Source organism: Heptranchias perlo, unplaced genomic scaffold (genome assembly GCF_035084215.1).
Source record: "Heptranchias perlo isolate sHepPer1 unplaced genomic scaffold, sHepPer1.hap1 HAP1_SCAFFOLD_231, whole genome shotgun sequence".
NCBI lineage: Eukaryota > Metazoa > Chordata > Chondrichthyes > Hexanchiformes > Hexanchidae > Heptranchias > Heptranchias perlo.
The window spans coordinates 320,365-345,206 of record NW_027139245.1 but is presented as its reverse complement, the minus strand read 5'-3'; the positions used below and the strand labels follow the sequence as shown (position 1 = coordinate 345,206).

The 24,842-nt window shown below is 46.3% G+C and overlaps 1 protein-coding gene across 1 annotated transcript in view; it reads left to right on the top strand.

Annotated features, from left to right (window-relative positions):
* Nucleotides 1–7,847: 7,847 nt before the first annotated feature.
* zgc:64106 (uncharacterized protein LOC393348 homolog) overlaps nucleotides 7,848–24,842 on the top strand; it is a 126,845-nt gene continuing 109,850 nt past the window's right edge. Inside the window, exons 1-2 of the mRNA XM_067978141.1 lie at nucleotides 7,848–8,091; nucleotides 16,151–16,390. Of these exons, the coding sequence (XP_067834242.1) occupies nucleotides 7,914–8,091; nucleotides 16,151–16,390 (418 nt within the window). The 5' untranslated portion in view covers nucleotides 7,848–7,913. The remainder of the gene's footprint in view (nucleotides 8,092–16,150; nucleotides 16,391–24,842) is intronic.

Sequence of the window (24,842 nt, the reverse complement as noted above, 5' to 3'; positions counted from 1 at the left end):
ACCTTTGGTTGCCAAAAAGATATCTATCTCAGATTTAAATTTAGCAATTGAGCTGGTATCAATTGCCGTTTGCGGAAGAGAGTTCCAAACTTCTACCACCCTTTGTGTGTAGAAATGTTTTCTAATCTCACTCCTGAAAGGTCTGGCTCTAATTTTTAGACTGTGCCCCCTACTCCTAGAATCCCCAACCAGTGGAAATAGTTTCTCTCTATCCACCCTATCTGTTCCCCTTAATATCTTATAAACTTCGATCAGATCACCCCTTAACCTTCGAAACTCCAGAGAATACAACCCCAATTTGTGTAATCTCTCCTCGTAACTTAACCCTTGAAGTCCAGGTATCATTCTAGTAAACCTACGCTGCACTCCCTCCAAGGCCAATATGTCCTTCCGAAGGTGCGGTGCCCAGAACTGCTCACAGTACTCCAGGTGTGGTCTAACCAGGGTTTTGTATAGCTGCAGCATAACTTCTGCCCCCTTGTACTCTCGTCCTCTAGATATAAAGGCCAGCATTCCATTAGCCTTCTTGATTATTTTCTGCACCTGTTCATGACACTTCAATGATCTGTGTACCTGAACCCCTAAGTCCCTTTGGACATCCACTGTTTTTAACTTTTTACCATTTAGAAAGTACCCTGTTCTATCCTTTATTGATCCAAAGTGGATGACCTCACATTTGTCGACATTGAATTCCATTTGCCACAGTTTTGCCCATTCACCTAATCTATCAATATCGGTTTGTAATTTTATGTTTTCATCTACACTGCTTACAATGCCACCAATCTTTGTGTCATCGGCAAACTTAGATATGAGACTTTCTATGCCTTCATCTAAGTCGTTAATAAATATTGTGAATAATTGAGGCCCCAAGACAGATCCCTGCGGGACTCCACTAGTCACATCCTGCCAATGTGAGTACCTTCCCATTATCCCTACTCTCTGTCGCCTTTCGCTCAGCCAACTTCCTAACCAAGTCCGTACTTTTCCCTCGATTCCATGGGCTTCTATCTTAGCTAACAGTCTTTTATGTGGGACCTTATCAAATGCCTTCTTGAAGTCCATATAAATAACATCCATCGACATTCCCCTGTCCACTACTTTAGTCACCTCTTCAAAAAATTCAATCAGGTCTGTCAGGCACGACCTACCTTTCACAAATCCATGCTGGCTCTCCCTGATTAACTGAAATCTGGTTATTATCACATTGCTGTTTGTGGGACCTTGCTGTATCCAAATTAGCTTGCTTTCTTTTAGGAAGAGGGGACAAGAGATAGTGTTGGGATCTCCAGACGTTGTTTAATTGGGTGTACCCGTTGACAATGACCATTAGAGGAGGACACCCATGAGCGCAACCACGGATACCATGGAGCAAATGGATGCCAAGGAGCAAGGAGTGAAGTGGAGAAACACGGGAGTGAAGTGGAGAAACACGGGAGTGAAGTGGAGAAACACGGGAGTGAAGTGGAGAAACACGGGAGTGAAGTGGGGAAACACGGGAGTGAAGTGGAGAAACACGGGAGTGAAGTGGGGAAACACAGTGAGGTTCTAGTCAATCCTTTAGTTTCCTTAAAACTGGGGGCAGTTAAGAGTCAGCCACATTGCTGTGGGTTTGGAGTCACATACAGGCCCAGTCCGGGTAAAGACGGCAGGTTTCCTTCCTTAAAGGACATTAGTGAACCAGTTGGGTTTTTACAACAATCCAATAGTTTCAGGGTCACTTTTACTGATCCCAGCTTTTTAATTCCAGATTTGAATTTGAACAAATTCTCAAACTGCCATGGTGGGATTTGAACTCATTCTCTGGATTACTAGTTGAGTAACATAACCACGATACACTGTATCTCCAGTTAAACATTGGAGAGACTGAAACCATCGTCTTCGGTCCCTGCCACAAACTCCGTTCCCTCGCCACCGACTCCATCCCTCTCCCTCTCACTGTCTGAGGCTGAACCAGACCATTCACAACCTCGGTGTCCTATTTGACCCTGAGATCAGCTTCTGACCACATATCCGCTCCATCACCAAGACCACCTACTTCCACCTCCGTAACATCGCCCGTCTCCGCCCTGCCTCAGCTCATCTGCTGCTGAAACCCTCATCCATGCTTTTGTTACCTCCAGACTCGACTATTCCAATGCCCTTCTGGCCGGCCTCCCATCTTCCACCCTCCATAAACTTGAGCTCATCCAAAACTCTGATGCCCGTATCCTAAGTCCCATTCACCCATCACCCCTGTCCTTGCTGACCTACATTGGCTCCCAGTCCCCCAATGCCTCCAAATTGAAATTCTCACCCTCGTGTTTCAGTCCTTTCATGGTCTTGCCCCTCCCTATCACTGCAACCTATTCCAGCCCTACAATCCTCCGAGAACTTGCATTATCGAGGACTGGATGTTGGACAAGCAGTCTGACAATAATGAGGCAGTGGGGGGGTCGAGGGAGGTGGTGGTGAGGTAGAGCTGGGTGTCGTCAGTGTACATGTGGAATCTGATGTTGTGTTTTTGGATGATGTCACCGAGGGGCAGCATGTAGATGAGAAATAGGAGGGGGCCGAGGATAGATTCTCAGGGGTCTCCAGAGGTTACGGTGCGGGAGCGGGAAGAGAAGACATTCCAGGAGATTCTCTGGTTATGACTGGATAGATGAGAATGGAACCAGGAGAGGGCAGTCCCACCCAGCTGGACGATGGAGGAGAGGTGATGGAGGAGGATGGTGTGGTCAACATGTCAAAGGCTGCGGACAGGTGGAGGAGGATGAGGAGGGAGAGTTTACCGCGGTCACAGTCACACAGGATGTCATTTGTGACTTTAATAAGGGCCGTTTCAGTACTGTGGCAGGGAGGAAACCTGATTGGAGGGATTCAAACATGGAGTTGTGGGAAAGATGGGCACGGATTTGGGAGGCGACAAAACATTGAAGGACTTTGGAGAGGAAAGGGAGGGTGGAGATGGGGCGGGAGTTTGCAAGGACGGAGGGGTCAAGGGTGGGTTTTTTGAGGAGGGGAGTTTTGAAGGCGGGGGGGGACAGTACCTGAGAAGAGGGAACCGTTAACAATATCAGCTAACCTGGGGGCCAGGAAGGGAAGTTGGGTGGTCAGCAGTTTGGTGGGAATAGGGTCGAGGGAGAAGGAGGTGGGTCTCATGGTCAAGAGCTTGGAGAGGGCATGATGGGAGATAGGAGAGAAACTAGAGAAAGATGTGAGTTCAGGGCGAGGACAGGGGGGAACTGGAGGGGAAGTTTGGCTCGGTGGGCTGGGGAAAGGAAGGAAGCAGCAGAGGCAGCCGGGCAGATGGTCTCAATCTTAATGACAAAGAATTCCATGAGCTCCTCGCATTTGTTGTTGGAGGTGAGGGTGGAGGGGGCAGGGGAGAGGGGTTTAAGGAGACGGTTTATAGTGGAGAAGAGAAGCCGGGGATTATCTTTACATTCCAGGATGATCCTGGAATAGTGAGCAGTTTTGGCAGTGGAGAGCAGGACCTGATAGTGCTTTATGTGGTCCAGTCAGATCTGGCATGAATGGCTAAACCAGTTGTGGCCATAAACGTTCAAATCTACATCCCTGGAATTAAGGGAGCGAAAATGGGGGCTATACCAAGGGGAACAGTCAGGGTGGGAGAGAGAAAGGCTATTACTGGGGACAAGAGCATCAAAGGTGGAGGTGAGAGTGTGATCGAGCAGATTGGTAGCTGCAGAAATGTTGTGGCTGGAGGATGTTTGGACTTTTCAGTCCCAGTTTTAAGGAAACTAAAGGATTGACTAGAACCTTAGATCGGTAGCTGCAGAAGTATTGTGGCAAATGGAGAGCCAAAGGCAAAGGCAAGAGTTAAGTTTCTGAAAACAGAAGCAAGGTTTGTTTTACTGAGAGAACAGACATCGGAATGAAGGAAGAAATGTTACAATGGTGGGCAGGAATACATTGCACCAATTTCCCATAAACAAGCATGAGCGTCCCAAAGGGAGGTGGGACAACTAATCCCACTGCACCAACTTAGGACAAGGGGGTATAAATTCCTGGAATCATTGCTAAAGTCGCGATCTTGTCAATAACCTGAACTAACTCGGTGAATTAAGAAATATTAGTTCTTGGCAATTTATGAATTTGAATTCAGTTTAAAAAGAACGAAATAAATCTAGATTTGATAGAGGTGTTCAAAATCATGAAAAGTTTTGATAGAGTAAATAAGGATGAGCTGTTCCCATTGGTGGAGGAGTCAGTAACCAGAGGACACAGATTTAAGGTGATTGGCAAAAGAACCAGAGGCGACATGAGGAAACAATTGGCACAGGCACGATAGGTTGAATGGCCTCCTTCTTTGTTGTTTCATTCTATCATTCTACTCACAGAATCATATCTTTCAGCCAACGTCCCAGACTCTTCCATCACCATCCCTGGGTATGTCCTGTCCCACCGGCAGGACAGACCCACCAGAGGTGGCGGTACAGTGATATACAGTCAGGAGGGAGTGGCCCTGGGAGTCCTCAACATTGACTCTGGACCCCATGAAATCTCATGGCATCAGGTCAAACATGGGCAAGGAAACCTCCTGCTGATTACCACCTACCGTCCTCCCTCAGCTGATGAATCAGTCCTCCTCCATGTTGAACACCACTTGGAGGAAGCACTGAGGGTAGCAAGGGCACAAAATGTACTCTGGGTGGGGGACTTCAATGTCCATCACCAATAGTGGCTCGGTAGCACCACTACTGACCGAGCTGGCCGAGTCCTGAAGGACATAGCTGCTAGACTGGGCCTGCGGCAGGTGGTGAGCGAACCAACACGAGGGAAAAACTTACTTGACCTCGTCCTCACCAATCTAACTGTCGCAAATGCATCTGTCCATGACAGTATTGGTAAGAGTGACCACCGTACTGTCCTCATGGAGATGAAGTCCCGTCTTCGCACTGAGGACACCATCCAACGTGTTGTGTGGCACTACCACCGTGCTAAATGGGATAGATTCAGAACAGATCTAGCAGCTCAAAACTGGGCATCCATGAGGCGCTGTGGGCCATCAGCAGCAGCAGAATTGTATTCCACCACAATCTGTAACCTCATGGCCCGGCATATTCCTCACTCTACCATTACCAACAAGCCAGGGGATCAACCCTGGTTCAATGAGGAGTGTAGAAGAGCATGCCAGGAGCAGCACCAGGCGTACCTAAAAATGAGGTGCCAACCTGGTGAAGCTACAACTCAGGACTACATGCATGCTAAACAGCGGAAGCAACATGCTATAGACAGAGCGAAGCGATTCCACAACCAACGGATCAGATCAAAGCTCTGCAGTCCTGCCACATCCAGTCGTGAATGGTGGTGGACAATTAAACAACTAACGGGAGGAGGAGGCTCTGTAAACATCCCCATCCTCAATGCTGGCGGAGCCCAGCACGTGAGTGCAAAAGACAAGGCTGAAGCGTTTGAAACCATCTTCAGCCAGAAGTGCCGAGTGGATGATCCATCTCAGCCTCCTCCCGATATCCCCACCATCACGGAAGCCAGTCTTCGGCCAATTCGATTCACTCCACATGATATCAAGAAACGGCTGAGTGCACTGGATACAGCAAAGGCTATGGGCCCCGACAACATCCCAGCTGTAGTGCTGAAGACTTGTGCTCCAGAACTAGCTGCGCCTCCAGCCAAGCTGTTCCAGTACAGCTACAACACTGGCATCTACCTGACAATGTGGAAAATTGCCCAGGTATGTCCTGTCCACAAAAAGCAGGACAAATCCAATCCGGCCAATTACCGCCCCATCAGTCTACTCTCAATCATCAGCAAAGTGATGGAAGGTGTCGTCGACAGTGCTATCAAGCGGCACTTACTCACCAATAACCTACTCACCGATGCTCAGTTTGGGTTCCGCCAGGACCACTCGGCTCCAGACCTCATTACAGCCTTGGTCCAAACATGGACAAAAGAGCTGAATTCCAGAGGTGAGGTGAGAGTGACTGCCCTTGACATCAAGGCAGCATTTGACCGAGTGTGGCACCAAGGAGCCCTAGTAAAATTGAAGTCAATGGGAATCAGGGGGAAAACTCTCCAGTGGCTGGAGTCATACCTAACACAAAGGAAGATGGTGGTGGTTGTTGGAGGCCAATCATCTCAGCCCCAGGACATTGCTGCAGGAGTTCCTCAGGGCAGTGTCCTAGGCCCAACCATCTTCAGCTGCTTCATCAATGACCTTCCCTCCATCATAAGGTCAGAAATGGGGATGTTCGCTGATGACTGCACAGTGTTCAGTTCCATTCGCAACCCCTCAAATAATGAAGCAGTCCGAGCCCGCATGCAGCAAGACCTGGACAACATCCAGGCTTGGGCTGATAAGTGGCAAGTAACATTCGCGCCAGATAAGTGCCAGGCAATGACCATCTCCAACAAGAGAGAGTCTAACCACCTCCCCCTGACATTCAACGGCATTACCATCACCGAATCCCCCACCATCAACATCCTGGGGGTCACCATTGACCAGAAACTTAACTGGACCAGCCATATAAATACTGTGGCTACGAGAGCAGGTCAGAGGCTGGGTATTCTGTGGTGAGTGACTCACCTCCTGACTCCCCAAAGCCTTTCCACCATCTACATGGCACAAGTCAGGAGTGTGATGGAATACTCTCCACTTGCTTGGATGAGTGCAGCTCCAACAACACTCAAGAAGATCGACACCATCCAAGATAAGGCAGCCCGCTTGATTGGCACCCCATCCACCACCCTAAACATTCACTCCCTTCACCACCGGCGCACAGTTGCTGCAGTGTGTGCCATCCACAGGATGCACTGCAGCAACTCGCCAAGGCTTCTTCGACAGCACCTCCCAAACCCACAACCTCTACCACCTAGAAGGACAAGAGCAGCAGGCACATGGGAACAACACCACCTGCACGTTCCCCTCCAAGTCACACACCATCCCGATTTGGAAATATATCGCCGTTCCTTCATCGTCCACGACACCACACAACTCTGCCGCGGTAACCTCTGCAAGACATGCCAGATCATCGACACAGATACCACCATCACACGAGAGGACACCACCCACCAGGTGCATGGTTCATACTCCTGTGACTCAGCCAACGTTGTCTACCTCATACGTTGCAGGAAAGGATGCCCTAGAGCATGGTACATTGGCGAGACCATGCAGACACTGCGACAACGGATGAACGGACACCGCGCAACAATCGCCAAACAGGAGGGTTCCCTCCCAGTCGGGGAACACTTCAGCAGTCAAGGACATTCAGCCACCGACCTTCGGGTAAGCGTACTCCAAGGCGGCCTTTGAGACACACGACAACGCAAAATTGTCGAGCAGAAATTGATAGCCAAGTTCCGCACCCATGAGGACGGCCTCAACCGGGATCTTGGGTTCATGTCACGCTACACGTTACCCCACCAGCGAACAAATGTTATCTGTTTTTAATATAACGGGTCAGTTGCTGTCTTTTCTATGTTTCTACCTCTCTATCTCTGTTTTTTTTGTTTGTTGTCTTTTTTGGTGATTTGTATATTCTGAGACCTGGCAGGTAACACCTGTCTGTCTGCACACTGATTGCCTTGGCAACGGGCAGTTGAAAAAACTGTCTGTCATCACCAAGCATTGTTCTGTGAATTATAAATGCGACTTCATTTCGAGGATTTCATTTCCACATCGTTCACCTGAGGAAGGAGGAAGCCTCCGAAAGCTTGTGAATTTAAAATAAAATTGCTGGACTATAACTTGGTGTTGTAAAATTGTTTTCATTTGTATGACACTGCCCCTTTAACAAAGCACAACTTTCTGTGGAGTTCATGACCGAGAGGCGGTGAATGGAGAAAAGTTTTCCTGGGATCAGATTACTGGTGGAACCTGTACATTGAGCTAACATTGCTGCCGATACAGTCTGTTGCCCTTCGCACCATCCGACTGGGTTGCAGTAATTATGGAGCTCTCGCGTCTCGCCGCCCAGCTCATCTCACTCGCCTCTCACCCTGGCTGGTTCCTACTTTCACTTATTCTCTTTCTCGTTGTCAGGCTGCAAAGGAGAGGATGGTGGAGACCAGGGATGTGTCGAGTGGATCTAAGCGGCAGAACGGCAATTGTCACTGGAGCTAACACAGGTAAGGAAGGGTCCCCTCTGGGTCAGGGTCAGGGTCAGAGTCAGAGCCCCACCGCCGGACCCCAGGGTCAGAGTCAGAGTCAGAGTCCCACCACCGGACCCCAGGGTCAGAGTCAGAGTCAGAGTCCCACCACCGGACCCCAGGGTCAGAGTCAGAGTCCCACCGCCGGACCCCAGGGTCAGAGTCAGAGTCAGAGTCCCACCGCCGGACCCCAGGGTCAGAGTCCCACCGCCGGACCCCAGGGTCAGAGCCCCACCGCCGGACCCCAGAGTCAGAGTCAGAGTCCCACCGCCGGACCCCAGGGTCAGAGTCAGAGTCAGAGTCCCACCGCCGGACCCCAGGGTCAGGGTCAGAGTCCCACCGCCGGACCCCAGGGTCAGAGTCAGAGTCCCACCGCCGGACCCCAGGGTCAGAGTCAGAGTCAGAGTCCCACCGCCGGACCCCAGGGTCAGGGTCAGAGTCCCACCGCCGGACCCCAGGGTCAGAGTCAGAGTCAGAGCCCCACCGCCGGACCCCAGGGTCAGAGTCAGAGTCAGAGTCAGAGCCCCACCACCGGACCCCAGGGTCAGAGTCAGAGCCCCACCACCGGACCCCAGGGTCAGAGCCCCACCGCCGGACCCCAGGGTCAGAGTCAGAGTCAGAGTCAGAGCCCCACCACCGGACCCCAGGGTCAGAGTCAGAGCCCCACCACCGGACCCCAGGGTCAGAGTCAGAGTCCCACCGCCGGACCCCAGGGTCAGAGTCAGAGTCAGAGCCCCACCACCGGACCCCAGGGTCAGAGTCAGAGTCCCACCGCCGGACCCCAGGGTCAGAGTCAGAGTCAGAGCCCCACCGCCGGACCCCAGGGTCAGAGTCAGAGTCAGAGCCCCACCGCCGGACCCCAGGGTCAGAGTCCCACCGCCGGACCCCAGGGTCAGAGCCCCACCGCCGGACCCCAGGGTCAGAGTCCCACCGCCGGACCCCAGGGTCAGAGCCCCACCGCCGGACCCCAGGGTCAGAGTCCCACCGCCGGACCCCAGGGTCAGAGCCCCACCACCGGACCCCAGGGTCAGAGTCCCACCGCCGGACCCCAGGACCCCAGGGTCAGAGTCCCACCGCCGGACCCCAGGGTCAGAGCCCCACCGCCGGACCTGAGGCTCCAGAGTCCAGGCTGAGCTTTGCGGGTTGTGAGCGGGGAATGCAGCACTGGCGGAGGCGCCGCTGGTCATTTGAGACATTACAGTGAATCGCCGTGACTGGTTTCGGTGGTGTTGAGGATCCAATGACAATATTGGATGGAGGGGCACGGCCAACAACCTTCCCTCTCAGTCAAACCACCAATTGCTCGGCATTCAACTCCATAAAACCAATCCCGGAGTTTACAGACAGAATATAACTTTCGGTGGCCCCCTTAAAAAGCTGCATCAGTCATCGCTTAACCAGTCTGAAGCATTCCTACAGACTGGAAAAAACATTATAATACAAAATTGAAAAGCCTTAGGCATACTGAAGGTGCTATAAAGACAGGCTTGTATTTAGATAGCCCCTTTCACAGCCCCAGGAGGTAATAAAAAAGCAAAATATATAAATGGAAAAATACTACAGAATGCTGTGGTACAGAGGGATCTGGGTGTCCTCGTACATGAAACACAAAAAGTCAACATACAAGTGCAGCAGGTAATCCAGAAGGCAAATGGAATATTGGCCTTTATTTCTAGGGGGATGGAGTATAAAAGCAGGGAAGTCATGCTCCAACTGTACAGAGTGCTGGGGAGACCACACCTGGAGTACTGCGTACAGTTCTGGTGCCATTATTTAAGGAAGGACATACAAAGGAGGCAGTTCAGACAACGTTCACTAGGTTGATTCCGGGTATGGAAGGGTTGTCTTATGAGGAAAGGTTGAACAGGTTGGGTCTATACTCATTGGAGTTTAGAAGAATGAGAGGAGATCTTATTGAAACATATAAGATTCTGAGGGGACTCGATAGGGTAGATGCTGAGAGGATGTTACCCCTGATGGGGGAGTCTAAAACTAGGGGGCATAGTCTCAGAATAAGGGTCACCCGTTTAAGACGGAGATGAGGAGGAATTTCTTCTCCCAGAGGGTCCTGAATCTTTAGAATTCTTTACCCCAAAAAGCTGTGGAGGCTGAGTCATTGAATACATTCAAGGCTGAGTTAGACAAATTTTTGATCAGCGAGGGAGTCAAAGGATATGGGGAAAGGGCAGGAAAGTGGAGTTGAGGTAAAGATCAGATCAGCCATGATCTCATTAAATGGCGGAGCAGGCTCGAGGGGCCGAATGGCCTCCTCCTGCTCCTATCTCTTATATTCTTATGCCCTGAAGTGCCATACAGCTAGGTGGGAAAGTAAGCTGTGAGGAGGACACTTTGGGCCCGATATTACCAGGGTGGCGGTTTCGCGGCGGGGGGTCGATTGTGTGCGTGGGTAACGCGCCCGGTGAAATCAGTCTGCCCTGCGCGCAATCGCAGGTTGATTGGATCCACTTACCTCTTGTTCCGGGTTCCCCGCTGTTGATCTGCGCGGCGGGCGGACTGAGCATGTGCAGTAAGGTCTGTCAGCTGGAGGAGCCCTATTTAAAGGGGCAGTCCTCCACTGACTGATGCTGCAAGAAATAGGAAAAATTACAGCATGGAGCAGCCCAGGGGGAAGGCTGCTCCCAGTTTAATGATGCCTCACTCCAGCTCTTATTGGATGGGGTGAGGAGGAGGGGGACGACAGAGATCTTCCCCCCGGTGGGCGGGAGGAAGCAGCCTGCCTCTGACACCAAGAAGGCCTGGCTCAAGGTGACAGAGGAGGTCACCTGCGCCACCAACATATCGCCCACCTGCATACAGTGCAGGAGGCGCTGCAATGACCTCAGTAGGTCAGCCAAAGTGAGTACACTTACTCATTCCCCTACACTCCATCTGCCACATCACTGCCCCCACCCCACATCTCCTTCTGCACCGCCAACACTACTCTGTCACATCACCCCTCATACCCACTCAAACCTCATCCTCATCTTACCTGCACCTACTCACCTCGCCAGTACTCATCCCGCCACTACCACTCAACCCAATCCTCATACAATCTCATGGCTCTATCCCATACTCACCCTCTCGTGCATCTCTTTCACGGTCAGCCTCACCCAACCTGCCACCACCTGTGCTGCAGCCACAGGGCATGCATCACATATGTGCAGTAGGCAGCGTAAGGCAAACGTGTCGTGAGCATGAAGGGGATGCACAAGGGTGTTTGAGGGTTTGTCATGGTTTTTACTTCTATTTAATTTCTGACCAACTCACATCACATATATTGGCACCACTACTGCCACGTCTTTGCGAATCTTGTCTGGTTTGTGCAATAATGCCCTTTCCTGAGGATCACCATGAAGACCCACACCTGATGCCACCCATTGTGTCACTGCAGAGTGGGTGTAGGTGTATTTGCAGGGCTCTTTTGTGCAGACGACTGAGAGACGTCGGCGATGTCCCCGGTGGCACCCTGGAAGGATGCGGAGGAGAAGTTGTTGAGGGCAGTGGTGACTTTGACAGCGACAGGTAAGAAGATGGTGCTCGGGCCAGCCGGGAGCAGCTCGGCATGAAGGAGACTGCAGATGTCCACGACTACATGTCGAGTGACTCTGAGCCTCCGTGTGCACTGCTGCTCAGAGAGGTCCAGGAAGCTGAGCCTCGGTCTGTGGACCCTGTGGCGAGGGTAGTGCCCTCTGCGACACGTCTCTCTCTGACGTTGCCCTCCCTCCTGCTGTGCAGGTGGATGTGTCACAGCACTGTATTGTGGAGCTCCACGTGTCAGAGGTGGACGGTGTGGCTGGTGAGGCTGGTGATGCTGTTCGCCCTCCGAGGAGGTCATGACTGCAGCTATGGCGGCCCCCATCTGGAAGATGTACATCTGAGGGGGTCCGCAAGGTAGGTAAATGTGTCTGGACCCCGGGTTAAGTGTGCAAGTTGGTGAATTTTGTTGTTAGGAGGAGGGTGGTGGAGGCCAAACTTTGTCCAAGGTGACAGAGTGGCCTCCTGCAATGAGTGAGGGTCTCCCCCCCGCACCTGGCAAATGGACCTTTGCAGCTGCCACAGGCTGGTGGCTGCAACACGTCCATTTGAACTGGGAGTGTTTCCCCCAGTACGGGAAACAGTCCCAGTTGTTTGTAAAATCCCAACCCTCTGAAAATATCTCGTCAATCAGGTCTGTGAATGACCTGAAATACCAAAATAAATACCTTAAGTCTCACCCCGCCGGCTTTAATTGCCGGTGGGAGTCCCACATGCGGGGGCTGCGCGCGCATGCCAGCGCGTCAGTGGGGAACCCGGAAATGGGGCGGGTTGGAGCCGGGCTCCAGACTCACCCCGGGAATCCCCGATTTTCGTAGCCCCCCCGCCAGGAACGCACCCGATCGCGGGTGTGAAAATCGAGCCCAAAGAGTCTGCAAGGGGTATAGACAGGTTAAGTGAGTGGGCAAGAACATGGCAGATGGAGTATAATGTGGGGAAATGTAAGGTTATTCACTTTGGTGGGAAAAATAGAAAAACAGAATATTTTTTAAACGGTGAGAAACTATTAAATGTTGGTGTTCAGAGAGACTTGAGTGACCTGGTACACGAAATACAGAAAGTTAACATGCAGGTGCAGCAAGCAATTAGGAAGGCAAATGATATGTTGGCCTTTATTGTGAGGGGGTTGGATTACAAGAGTAAGGAAGTCTTGCTGCAATTATGTAGAGCTCTGGTGAGAACACACCTGGAGTATTGTGTACAGTTTTGGTCTCCTTACCTAAGGAAGGATATACTTGCCTTAGAGGCGGTACAACAGAGGTTCACTAGATTGATTCCTGGGATGAGAGGGTTGTCCTATGAGGAGAGATTGAGTAGAATGGGCCTACACTCTCTGGAGTTTAGAAGAATAAGAGGTGATCTCATTGAAATGTATAAGATTCTGATCAGGCTTGACAGGGTAGATACCGAGAGGTTGTTTCCCCTGGCTGGAGAGAGTCTAGAACATAGATGGGCATAGTCTCAGGATAAGGGGTCAGATATTTAGGACAGAGATGAGGAGGAATTTCTTCACTCAGAGGGTTATGGATATTTGGAATTCTCTACCCCAGAGGGCTGTGGATGCTGAGTCATTGAATATATTCAAGACTGGGATCAATAGATTTTTGGACTCTCAGGGAATCAAGGAATATGGGGATTGGGCGGGAAAGTGGAGCTGAGGTCGAAGATCAGTCATGATCTGATTGAATGGCGGAGCAGGCTCGAGGGGCCGAATGGCCTGCTCCTGCTCCTATTTCTTATGTTGTGTTGGCTCCCTGTACTCCGTTTACTTAGCTTGGCACAGAATTGTTAACTGATTGTTCCCTGAACCGTCAGACGCTCTCTCCTGCTCTACTTTTTGGATTAGGTGTCAATACCTGCACCGCCCCCTCCCCCGTACTCCGCCCCCCACCCTCTCCCCCCCCTCTCACCAACTCCATCGCCAGCGGCAATCCGACAGCTTCGCCATCCCTCCTCTCTCTTCTCACAAACCTGGGCTCATTCCAAGCAGCGAAGAAACACTGGAGACCAGAGTCTGTCCGTGCGCTGAAGGAATGCAGGGGAGAGTTAGAAGCCTGGAGAAAGGTTTCTGCTTTCACAAGGGGCTTCAAAATGGTGGAAGGGAGGAGTTGCTCCACTCAAACAGTAATGAGCAATCCCAGTCAGATCGATTTAGGATACTTCAATATGCAATGGGAGAATTTCCTTCTTTCGCTGCCTGTGCACCTCTCCTGGCATTTCCAAGGCCGGCTGCAACAGGTAGCAAGGATTAGTGCTTGTTTGTTTAATTCATTCTCCAGGTTTGGTACCTTAGCAGCAGTTGGCATCGCTGCAGTGTATCCGCGAAGCTGAGAGTTTCATGGATAGCACGTTTCAGGAGGTGGTCACCCCACAGATTAAGGGAGTGCAGGGAGAGAGGGACTGGGTGACTGTCAGACAGGCAAAGAGGAGGTGAGGTGAGAGTGACTGCCCTTGACACCAAGGCAGCATTTGACCGAGTGTGGCACCAAGGAGCCCTCGTAAAATTGAAGTCAATGGGAATCAAGGGGAAAGCTCTCCAGTGGCTGGAGTCATACCTAGCACAAAGGAAGATGGTAGTGGTTGTTGGAGGCCAATCATCTCAGCCCCAGGACATTACTGCAGGAGTTCCTCAGGGCAGTGTCCTCGGCCCAACCATCTTCAGTTGCTTCATCAATGACCTTCCCTCCATCATATGGAATCGATGGGCCGAATGGCCTCCTTCCATGCTGTAACCTTTCTATGTTTCTAAGTAACATTCGCGGCAGACAAATGCCAGGCAATGACCATCTCCAACAAGAGAGAATCTAACCACCTCCCCTTGACATTCAAAACCATTACCATCGCCAAATCCCCCACCATCAACATCCTGGGGTCACCATTGACCAGAAACTTAACTGGACCAGCCACATAAATACTGTGGCTACAAGAGCAGGTCAGAGGCTAGGTATTCTGCGGTGAGTGACTCACCTCCTGACTCCCCAAAGCCTTTCCACCATCTACAAGGCACAAGTCAGGAGTGTGATGGAATATTCTCCACTAGCCTGGATGAGTGCAGTTCCGACAATACTGAAGAAGCTCAACACCATCCAGGACAAAGCAGCCCGCTTGATTGGCACCCCACCCACCACCCTAAACATTCACTCCCTTCACCACCGGCGCACCGTGGCTGCAGTGTGTACCATCCACAGGATGCACTGCAGCAACTCACCAAGGCTTCTTCGACAGCACCTCCCAAACCCGCGACCTCTACCACCTAGAAGGACAAGAGCAGCAGGCACATGGGAACAACACCACCTGCACGTTCCCCACCAAGTCACACACCATCCCGACTTGGAAATATATCGCTGTTCCTTCATCGTCGCTGGGTCAAAATCCTGGAACTCCCTTCCTAACAGCACTGTGGGAGAACCTTCACCACACGGACTGCAGCGGTTCAAGAAGGCGGCTCACCACCACCTTCTCAAGGGCAATTAGGGATGGGCAATAAATGCTGGCCTCGCCAGCGACGCCCACATCCCATGAACGAACAAAAAAAAGGAGAAACTTCTTTATCCAGAGAGTGGTTAGAATGTGGAACTTGCGACCACAAGGAGCAGTTGAGGCGAATAGTATAGATACATTTAAGGAGAAGCTGGATAAACACAAGAGGGGGAAAGGAATAGAAGGATATGATGATATGGTGGGATGAAGTAGGAAGGGAGGAGGCTCGTGTGAAGCATAAACACCGGCATAGATTAGCTGGGCCCAATGGCCTATTTCTGTGCTATAGTTTCGATGTAACTCGATGTAAATAGGGAGGGGGGGGAACGGGGAGATGGGACCATTCCAGAGGGGGGGAGATGGGACCATTCCAGAGGGGGGGAGATGGGACCATTCCAGAGGGGGGGAGTTGGGACCATTCCAGAGGGGGGGAGATGGGACCATTCCAGAGGGGGGAGATGGGACCATTCCAGAGGGGGGGAGATGGGACCATTCCAGAGGGGGGGGGGAGATGGGACCATTCCAGAGGGAGGGAGATGGGACCATTCCAGAGGGAGGGAGATGGGACCATTCCAGAGTGGGGGAGATGGGACCATTCCAGAGGGGGGGAGATGGGACCATTCCAGAGGGGGGGAGATGGGACCATTCCAGAGGGGGGAGATGGGACCATTCCAGAGGGGGGGAGATGGGACCATTCCAGAGGGGGGGAGATGGGACCATTCCAGAGGGGGGGAGATGGGACCATTCCAGAGGGGGGAGATGGGACCATTCCAGAGGGGGGGAGATGGGACCATTCCAGAGGGGGGGAGATGGGACCATTCCAGAGCGGGGGAGATGGGACCATTCCAGACGGGGGGAGATGGGACCATTCCAGACGGGGGGAGATGGGACCATCTGCTCTAGAGGAAGGGAATGAGCTTTCTGGCGAGGAAGGGCTGTTCCAAAGGGAGAGTCTGCCCTCCTAAAGGAAAAGCATTGTATTTTACAACTTTGCGTTGCCTTCAACCCTTTACCCTCTGCCCAGGGATTGGGAGATGCATCGCACAGGATTTTGCCCAGAGAAATGCTCGTGTGATCTTGGCCTGCCGTAGTTTGGAGCGAGGAGAGAGAGCAAAGCAAGAGATACGGCACAAGACGGGGAACAGCAACGTTCACCTCTGCTTACTGGACACCAGCTCCATGGAATCAGTGCGGAAATTCACACAGCAGATTAAGGAGGAGGAGAAACGGCTGGATATCCTTGTAAATAATGCAGGCGCATCAGGTAACGTGGGGTGTGGGGCCTCAACTGGGGTGGTCTATAACAGGAACAGTGCAGGACCTGGGAACAGAGCAAAAGGGGCGAATGTAGGGATAGGAAAGAGCCTGGAGCCCGGCTCCCAGGAATGGTTGGCTTTTGATACGTTTTTGGTTCATTTTGAAATGTACCATGATTCAACATTTGGAGCCAAGAGAAATTATGCTGCAGTGGTTTTAAACAAATATATTTAATTGAAATGTAACGATTGACAATTGACTTGATTTTTGCACCATCAGAAGGTGAGTGTAACACATCGGGCCTATGTACATGCAGGGGTCTTGGCTAAATGAGGTAATGTGAATTACAAGGGCTTTAATAGAGCTACTTATAATAATACTTTATTGAGTCGATGTGAATAACAGAACATTTTCAATGCAAAATGGATTAATGTAAAGAACATCATGACCTGTATTTCTATAGGTCTCCTCAGGTGTAGGGAGATAATTGCACTATACATTAAGGAGGGAAAAACAGAACAATTAGTCAATATCGGCAGAATCAAATAAACGTTTGAACATTTTTAACAGTCTATCCTCAGTACCAGAACAGGTCGACAGGTTTGGCAAAAATACTACTCAGAATAGTTGTTGTTGATGATAATCTCTGATGATAATCCCTGATAATCTCTGATAATCCCTGATTCTCTCTGATGATAATCCCTGATAATCACTGATTATCTCTGATGATAATCCCTGATTCTCTCTGATGATAATCTCTGATAATCTCTGATTCTCTCTGATGATAATCCCTGATTCTCTCTGATGATAATCCCTGATTCTCTCTGATGATAATCTCTGATAATCTCTGATTCTCTCTGATGATAATCCCTGATAATCCCTGATTCTCTCTGATGATAATCCCTGATTCTCTCTGAAGATAATCCCTGATAATCTCTGATTCTCTCTGATGATAATCTCTGATAATCTCTGATTCTCTCTGATGATAATCTCTGATTCTCTCTGATGATAATCTCTGATAATCTCTGATTCTCTCTGATGATAATCTCTGATTCTCTCTGATGATAATCTCTGATAATCTCTAATTCTCTCTGATGATAATCCCTGATTCTCTCTGATGATAATCTCTGATAATCTCTGATTCTCTCTGATGATAATCTCTGATTCTCTCTGATGATAATCTCTGATTCTCTCTGATGATAATCTCTGATTCTCTCTGATGATAATCTCTGATAATCCCTGATTCTCTCTGATGATAATCTCTGATTCTCTCTGATGATAATCTCTGATTCTCTCTGATGATAATCTCTGATTCTCTCTGATGATAATCCCTGATAATCTCTGATTCTCTCTGATAATAATCTCTGATTCTCTCTGATGATAATCCCTGATAATCTCTGATTCTCTCTGATGATAATCCCTGATTCTCTCTGATGATAATCTCTGATAATCTCTGATTCTCTCTGATGATAATCTCTGATTCTCTCTGATGATAATCTCTGATTCTCTCTGATGATAATCTCTGATTCTCTCTGATGATAATCTCTGATTCTCTCTGATGATAATCCCTGATAATCTCTGATTCTCTCTGATAATAATCTCTGATTCTCTCTGATAATAATCTCTGATTCTCTCTAATAATAATCTCTGATTCTCTCTGATGATAATCTCTGATAATCTCTGATTTTCTCTGATGATAATCTCTGATTCTCTCTGATGATAATCTCTGATAATCTCTGATTCTCTCTGATAATAATCTCTGATAATCCCTGATTCTCTCTGATGATAATCTCTGATTCTCTCTGATAATAATCTCTGATAATCCCTGATTCTCTCTGATGTTAATCCCTGATAATCCCTGATTCTCTCTGATGATAATCCCTGATTCTCTCTGATAATAATCTCTGATGATAATCTCTGATTCTCTCTGATGATAATCTCTGATTCTCTCTGATGATAATCTCTGATTCTCTCTGATGATAATCCCTGATTCTCTCTGATAATAATCTCTGATAATCCCTGATTCTCTCTGATAATAATCTCTGATAATCCCTGATTCTCTCTGATGATAATCTCTGATAATCCCTGATTCTCTCTGATGATAATCTCTGATAATCTCTGATTCTCTCTGATGATAATCCCTGATAATCCCTGATACTCTCTGATGATAATCTCTGATAATCTCTGATTCTCTCTGATGATAATCCCTGATAATCCCTGATTCTCTCTGATGATAATCTCTGATAATCTCTGATTCTCTCTGATGATAATCCCTGATAATCCCTCATTCTCTCTGATAATAATCTCTGATAATCTCTGATTCTCTCTGATGATAATCTCTGATTCTCTCTGATAATAATCTCTGATAATCCCTGATTCTCTCTGATAATAATCCCTGATTCTCTCTGATGATAATCTCTGATTCTCTCTGATAATAATCGCTGATAATCCCTGATTCTCTCTGATGATAATCTCTGATTCTCTCTGATGATAATCTCTGATTCTCTCTGATAATAATCTCTGATAATCCCTGATTCTCTCTGATGATAATCTCTGATTCTCTCTAATAATAATCTCTGATAATCCCTGATTCTCTCTGATGATAATCTCTGATTCTCTCTGATAATAATCTCTGATAATCCCTGATTCTCTCTGATGTTAATCCCTGATAATCCCTGATTCTCTCTGATGATAATCCCTGATTCTCTCTGATAATAATCTCTGATAGTCCCTGATTCTCTCTGATGTTAATCCCTGATAATCCCTGATTCTCTCTGATAATAATCTCTGATGATAATCTCTGATTCTCTCTGATGATAATCTCTGATTCTCTCTGATGATAATCCCTGATTCTCTCTGATAATAATCTCTGATAATCCCTGATTCTCTCTGATAATAATCTCTGATAATCCCTGATTCTCTCTGATGATAATCTCTGATAATCCCTGATTCTCTCGGATGATAATCTCTGATAATCTCTGATTCTCTCTGATGATAATCCCTGATAATCCCTGATACTCTCTGATGATAATCTCTGATAATCTCTGATTCTTTCTGATGATAATCCCTGATAATCCCTGATTCTCTATGATGATAATCTCTGATAATCTCTGATTCTCTCTGATGATAATCCCTGATAATCCCTGATTCTCTCTGATAATAATCTCTGATTCTCTCTGATGATAATCTCAGATTCTCTCTGATAATAATCTCTGATAATCCCTGATTCTCTCTGATAATAATCCCTGATTCTCTCTGATGATAATCTCTGATTCTCTCTGATAATAATCTCTGATAATCCCTGATTCTCTCTGATGATAATCTCTGATTCTCTCTGATGATAATCTCTGATTCTCTCTGATGATAATCCCTGATTCTCTCTGATGATAATCTCTGATTCTCTCTGATGATAATCCCTGATTCTCTCTGATGTTAATCCCTGATTCTCTCTGATGATAATCTCTGATTCTCTCTGATGATAATCCCTGATTCTCTCTGATGATAATCCCTGATTCTCTCTGATGATAATCTCTGATTCTCTCTGATGATAATCCCTGATTCTCTCTGATGTTAATCCCTGATAATCTCTGATTCTCTCTGGTGATAATCCCTGATTCTCTCTGATGATAATCTCTGATTCTCTCTGATGAAAATCCCTGAATCTCTCTGATGTTAATCTCTGATAATCCCTGATTCTCTCTGATAATAATCTCTGATAATAATCTCTGATAATCCCTGATTCTCTCTGATGATAATCTCTGATAATCTCTGATTCTCTCTGATGATAATCTCTGATAATCCCTGATTCTCTCTGATAATAATCTCTGATTCTCTCTGATGATAATCCCTGATTCTCTCTGATAAAAATCCCTGATTCTCTCTGATAATAATCTCTGATTCTCTCTGATGATAATCTCTGATAATCCCTGATTCTCTCTGATGATAATCTCTGATTCTCTCTGATAATAATCTCTGATAATCTCTGATTCTCTCTGATAATAATCTCTGATAATCCCTGATTCTCTCTGATGATAATCTCTGATTCTCTCTGATAATAATCTCTGATTCTCTCTGATGATAATCTCTGATTCTCTCTGATAATAATCTCTGATTCTCTCTGATGATAATCCCTGATTCTCTCTGATGATAATCCCTGATTCTCTCTGATGATAATCTCTGATTCTCTCTGATAATAATCTCTGATAATCCCCGATTCTCTCTGATGACAATCCCTGATTCTCTCTGGTGATAATCTCTGATACTCTCTGATAATGATCTCTGAAATTAATCTCTGATAATCCCTGATTCTCTCTGATGATAATCGCTGATAATCTCTGACTCTCTGATGATAATCCCTGATTCTCTCTGATGTTAATCCCTGATAATCTCTGATTCTCTCTGATGATAATCCCTGATTCTCTCTGATGATAATCCCTGATTCTCTCTGATGATAATCTCTGATTCTCTCTGATAATAATCTCTGATAATCCCCGATTCTCTCTGATGACAATCCCTGATTCTCTCTGGTGATAATCTCTGATTCTCTCTGATAATGATCTCTGAAATTAATCTCTGATAATCCCTGATTCTCTCTGACGTTAATCCCTGATAATCCCTGATTCTCGCTGATGATAATCCCTGATTCTCTCTGATAACAATCTCTGATTATAATCTCTGATAATCCCTGAATCTCTCTGATGATAATCTCTGATAATCCTTGATTCTCTCTGATGTTAATCCCTGATAATCCCGGATTCTCTCTGATGATAATCCCGAATACTCTCTGATGTTAATCCCTGATTCTCTCTGATGATAATCCCTGATAATCTCTGATTCTCTCTGATGATAATCTATGATTCTCTCTGATGATAATCTCTGATAATACCTGATTCTCTCTGATGATAATCTCTGATTCTCTCTGATGATAATCCCTGATAATCTCTGATTCTCTCTGATGATAATCTATGATAATCTCTGATTCTCTCTGATGATCATCTCTGATAATCTCTGATTCTCTCTGATGATAATCTCTGATAATCTCTGATTCTCTCTGATGATAATCTCTGATTCTCTCTGATGATAATCCATGATAATCTCCGATTCTCTCTGATGATAATCTCTGATTCTCTCTGATGATAATCCCTGATTCTCTCTGATGATAATCCCTGATAATCTCTGATTCTCTCTGATGATAATCTATGATTCTCTCTGATGATAATCTCTGATAATACCTGATTCTCTCTGATGATAATCTCTGATTCTCTCTGTTGATAATCCCTGATAATCTCTGATTCTCTCTGATGATAATCTCTGATTCTCTCTGATGATAATCCCTGATTCTCTCTGATGATAATCCCTGATAATCTCTGATTCTCTCTGATGATAATCTATGATTCTCTCTGATGATAATCTCTGATAATACCTGATTCTCTCTGATGATAATCCCTGATTCTCTCTGATGATAATCTCTGATTCTCTCTGATGATAATCCCTGATAATCCCTGATTCTCTCTGATAATAATCCCTGATTCTCTCTGATGATAATCTCTGATTCTCTCTGATAATAATCTCTGATAATCCCTGATTCTCTCTGATGATAATCTCTGATTCTCTCTGATGATAATCTCTGATTCTCTCTGATAATAATCTCTGATAATCTCTGATTCTCTCTGATAATAATCTCTGATTCTCTCTGATAATAATCTCTGATAATCCCTGATTCTCTCTGATAATAATCCCTGATTCTCTCTGATGATAATCTCTGATTCTCTCTGATAATAATCTCTGATAATCCCTGATTCTCTCTGATGATAATCTCTGATTCTCTCTGATGATAATCTCTGATTCTCTCTGATAATAATCTCTGATAATCCCTGATTCTCTCTGATGACAATCCCAGATTCTCTCTGGTGATAATCTCTGATACTCTCTGATGATAATCCCTGATTCTCTCTGATGATAATCTCTGATTCTCTCTGATGATAATCCCTGATTCTCTCTGATAATAATCTCTGATAATCCCTGATTCTCTCTGATGATAATCCCTGATTCTCTCTGATGATAATCCCTGATAATCCCTGATTCTCTCTGATGATAATCTCTGATTCTCTCTGATGATAATCCCTGATTCTCTCTGATAATAATCTCTGATAATCCCTGATTCTCTCTGATGACAATCCCTGATTCTCTCTGGTGATAATCCCTGATTCTCTCTGATGATAATCCCTGATAATCCCTGATTCTCTCTGATGATAATCCCTGATTCTCTCTGATGATAATCCCTGATTCTCTCTGGTGATAATCCCTGATTCTCTCTGATGATAATCCCTGATAATCCCTGATTCTCTCTGATGATAATCCCTGATTCTCTCTGATGATAATCCCTGATTCTCTCTGATGATAATCTCTGATGATAATCCCTGATAATCCCTGATTCTCTCTGATGATAATCCCTGATTCTCTCTGATGATAATCCCTGATTCTCTCTGATGATAATCTCCAATAATCTCTGATACTCTCTGATAATAATCCCTGATAATCTCTGATTCTCTCTGATGATTATCTCTGATAATCCCTGATTCTCTCTGATGATAATCCCTGATTCTCTCTGATAATAATCTCTGATGATAATCCCTGATAATCCCTGATTCTCTCTGATGATAATACCTGATTCTCTCTGATGATAATCCCTGATTCTCTCTGATGATAATCTCCGATAATCTCTGATTCTCTCTGATAATATTCCCTGATAATCTCTGATTCTCTCTGATGATAATCTCTGATAATCCCTGATTCTCTCTGATGATAATCTCTGATTCTCTCTGATGATAATCTCTGATTCTCTCTGATGATATTCTCTGATAATCTCTGATTCTCTCTGATAATAATCCCTGATTCTCTCTGATGATAATCTCTGATTCTCTCTGATGATAATCTCTGATAATCCCTGATTCTCTCTGATGATAATCTCTGATTCTCTCTGATGATAATCTCTGATTCTCTCTGATAATAATCTCTGATAATCCCTGATTCTCTCTGATGATAATCTCTGATTCTCTCTGATAATAATCTCTGATAATCCCTGATTCTCTCTGATGACAATCTCTGATTCTCTCTGATGATAATCTCTGATAATCCCTGATTCTGTCTGATAATAATCTCTGATAATCCCTGATTTTCTCCAATGATAATCTCTGATTCTCTCTGATAATAATCTCTGATAATCCCTGATTCTCTCTGATGACAATCTCTGATTCTCTCTGATGATAATCTCTGATAATCCCTGATTCTCTCTGATAATAATCTCTGATTCTCTCTGATGATAATCCCTGATTCTCTCTGATAAAAATCCCTGATTCTCTCTGATAATAATCTCTGATTCTCTCTGATGATAATCTCTGATAATCCCTGATTCTCTCTGATGATAATCTCTGATTCTCTCTGATAATAATCTCTGATAATCTCTGATTCTCTCTGATAATAATCTCTGATAATCCCTGATTCTCTCTGATGATAATCTCTGATTCTCTCTGATAATAATCTCTGATTCTCTCTGATGATAATCTCTGATTCTCTCTGATAATAATCTCTGATTCTCTCTGATGATAATCCCTGATTCTCTCTGATGATAATCCCTGATTCTCTCTGATGATAATCTCTGATTCTCTCTGATAATAATCTCTGATAATCCCCGATTCTCTCTGATGACAATCCCTGATTCTCTCTGGTGATAATCTCTGATACTCTCTGCTAATGATCTCTGAAATTAATCTCTGATAATCCCTGATTCTCTCTGATGATAATCGCTGATAATCTCTGACGTTAATCCCTGATAATCCCTGATTCTCGCTGATGATAATCCCTGATTCTCTCTGACGTTAATCCCTGATAATCCCTGATTCTCGCTGATGATAATCCCTGATTCTCTCTGATAACAATCTCTGATTATAATCTCTGATAATCCCTGAATCTCTCTGATGATAATCTCTGATAATCCTTGATTCTCTCTGATGTTAATCCCTGATAATCCCGGATTCTCTCTGATGATAATCCCGAATACTCTCTGATGTTAATCCCTGATTCTCTCTGATGATAATCCCTGATAATCTCTGATTCTCTCTGATGATAATCTATGATTCTCTCTGATGAAAATCTCTGATAATACCTGATTCTCTCTGATGATAATCTCTGATTCTCTCTGATGATAATCCCTGATAATCTCTGATTCTCTCTGATGATAATCTATGATAATCTCTGATTCTCTCTGATGATCATGTCTGATAATCTCTGATTCTCTCTGATGATAATCTCTGATAATCTCTGATTCTCTCTGATGATAATCTCTGATTCTCTCTGATGATAATCCATGATAATCTCGGATTCTCTCTGATGATAATCTCTGATTCTCTCTGATGATAATCCCTGATTCTCTCTGATGATAATCCCTGATAATCTCTGAT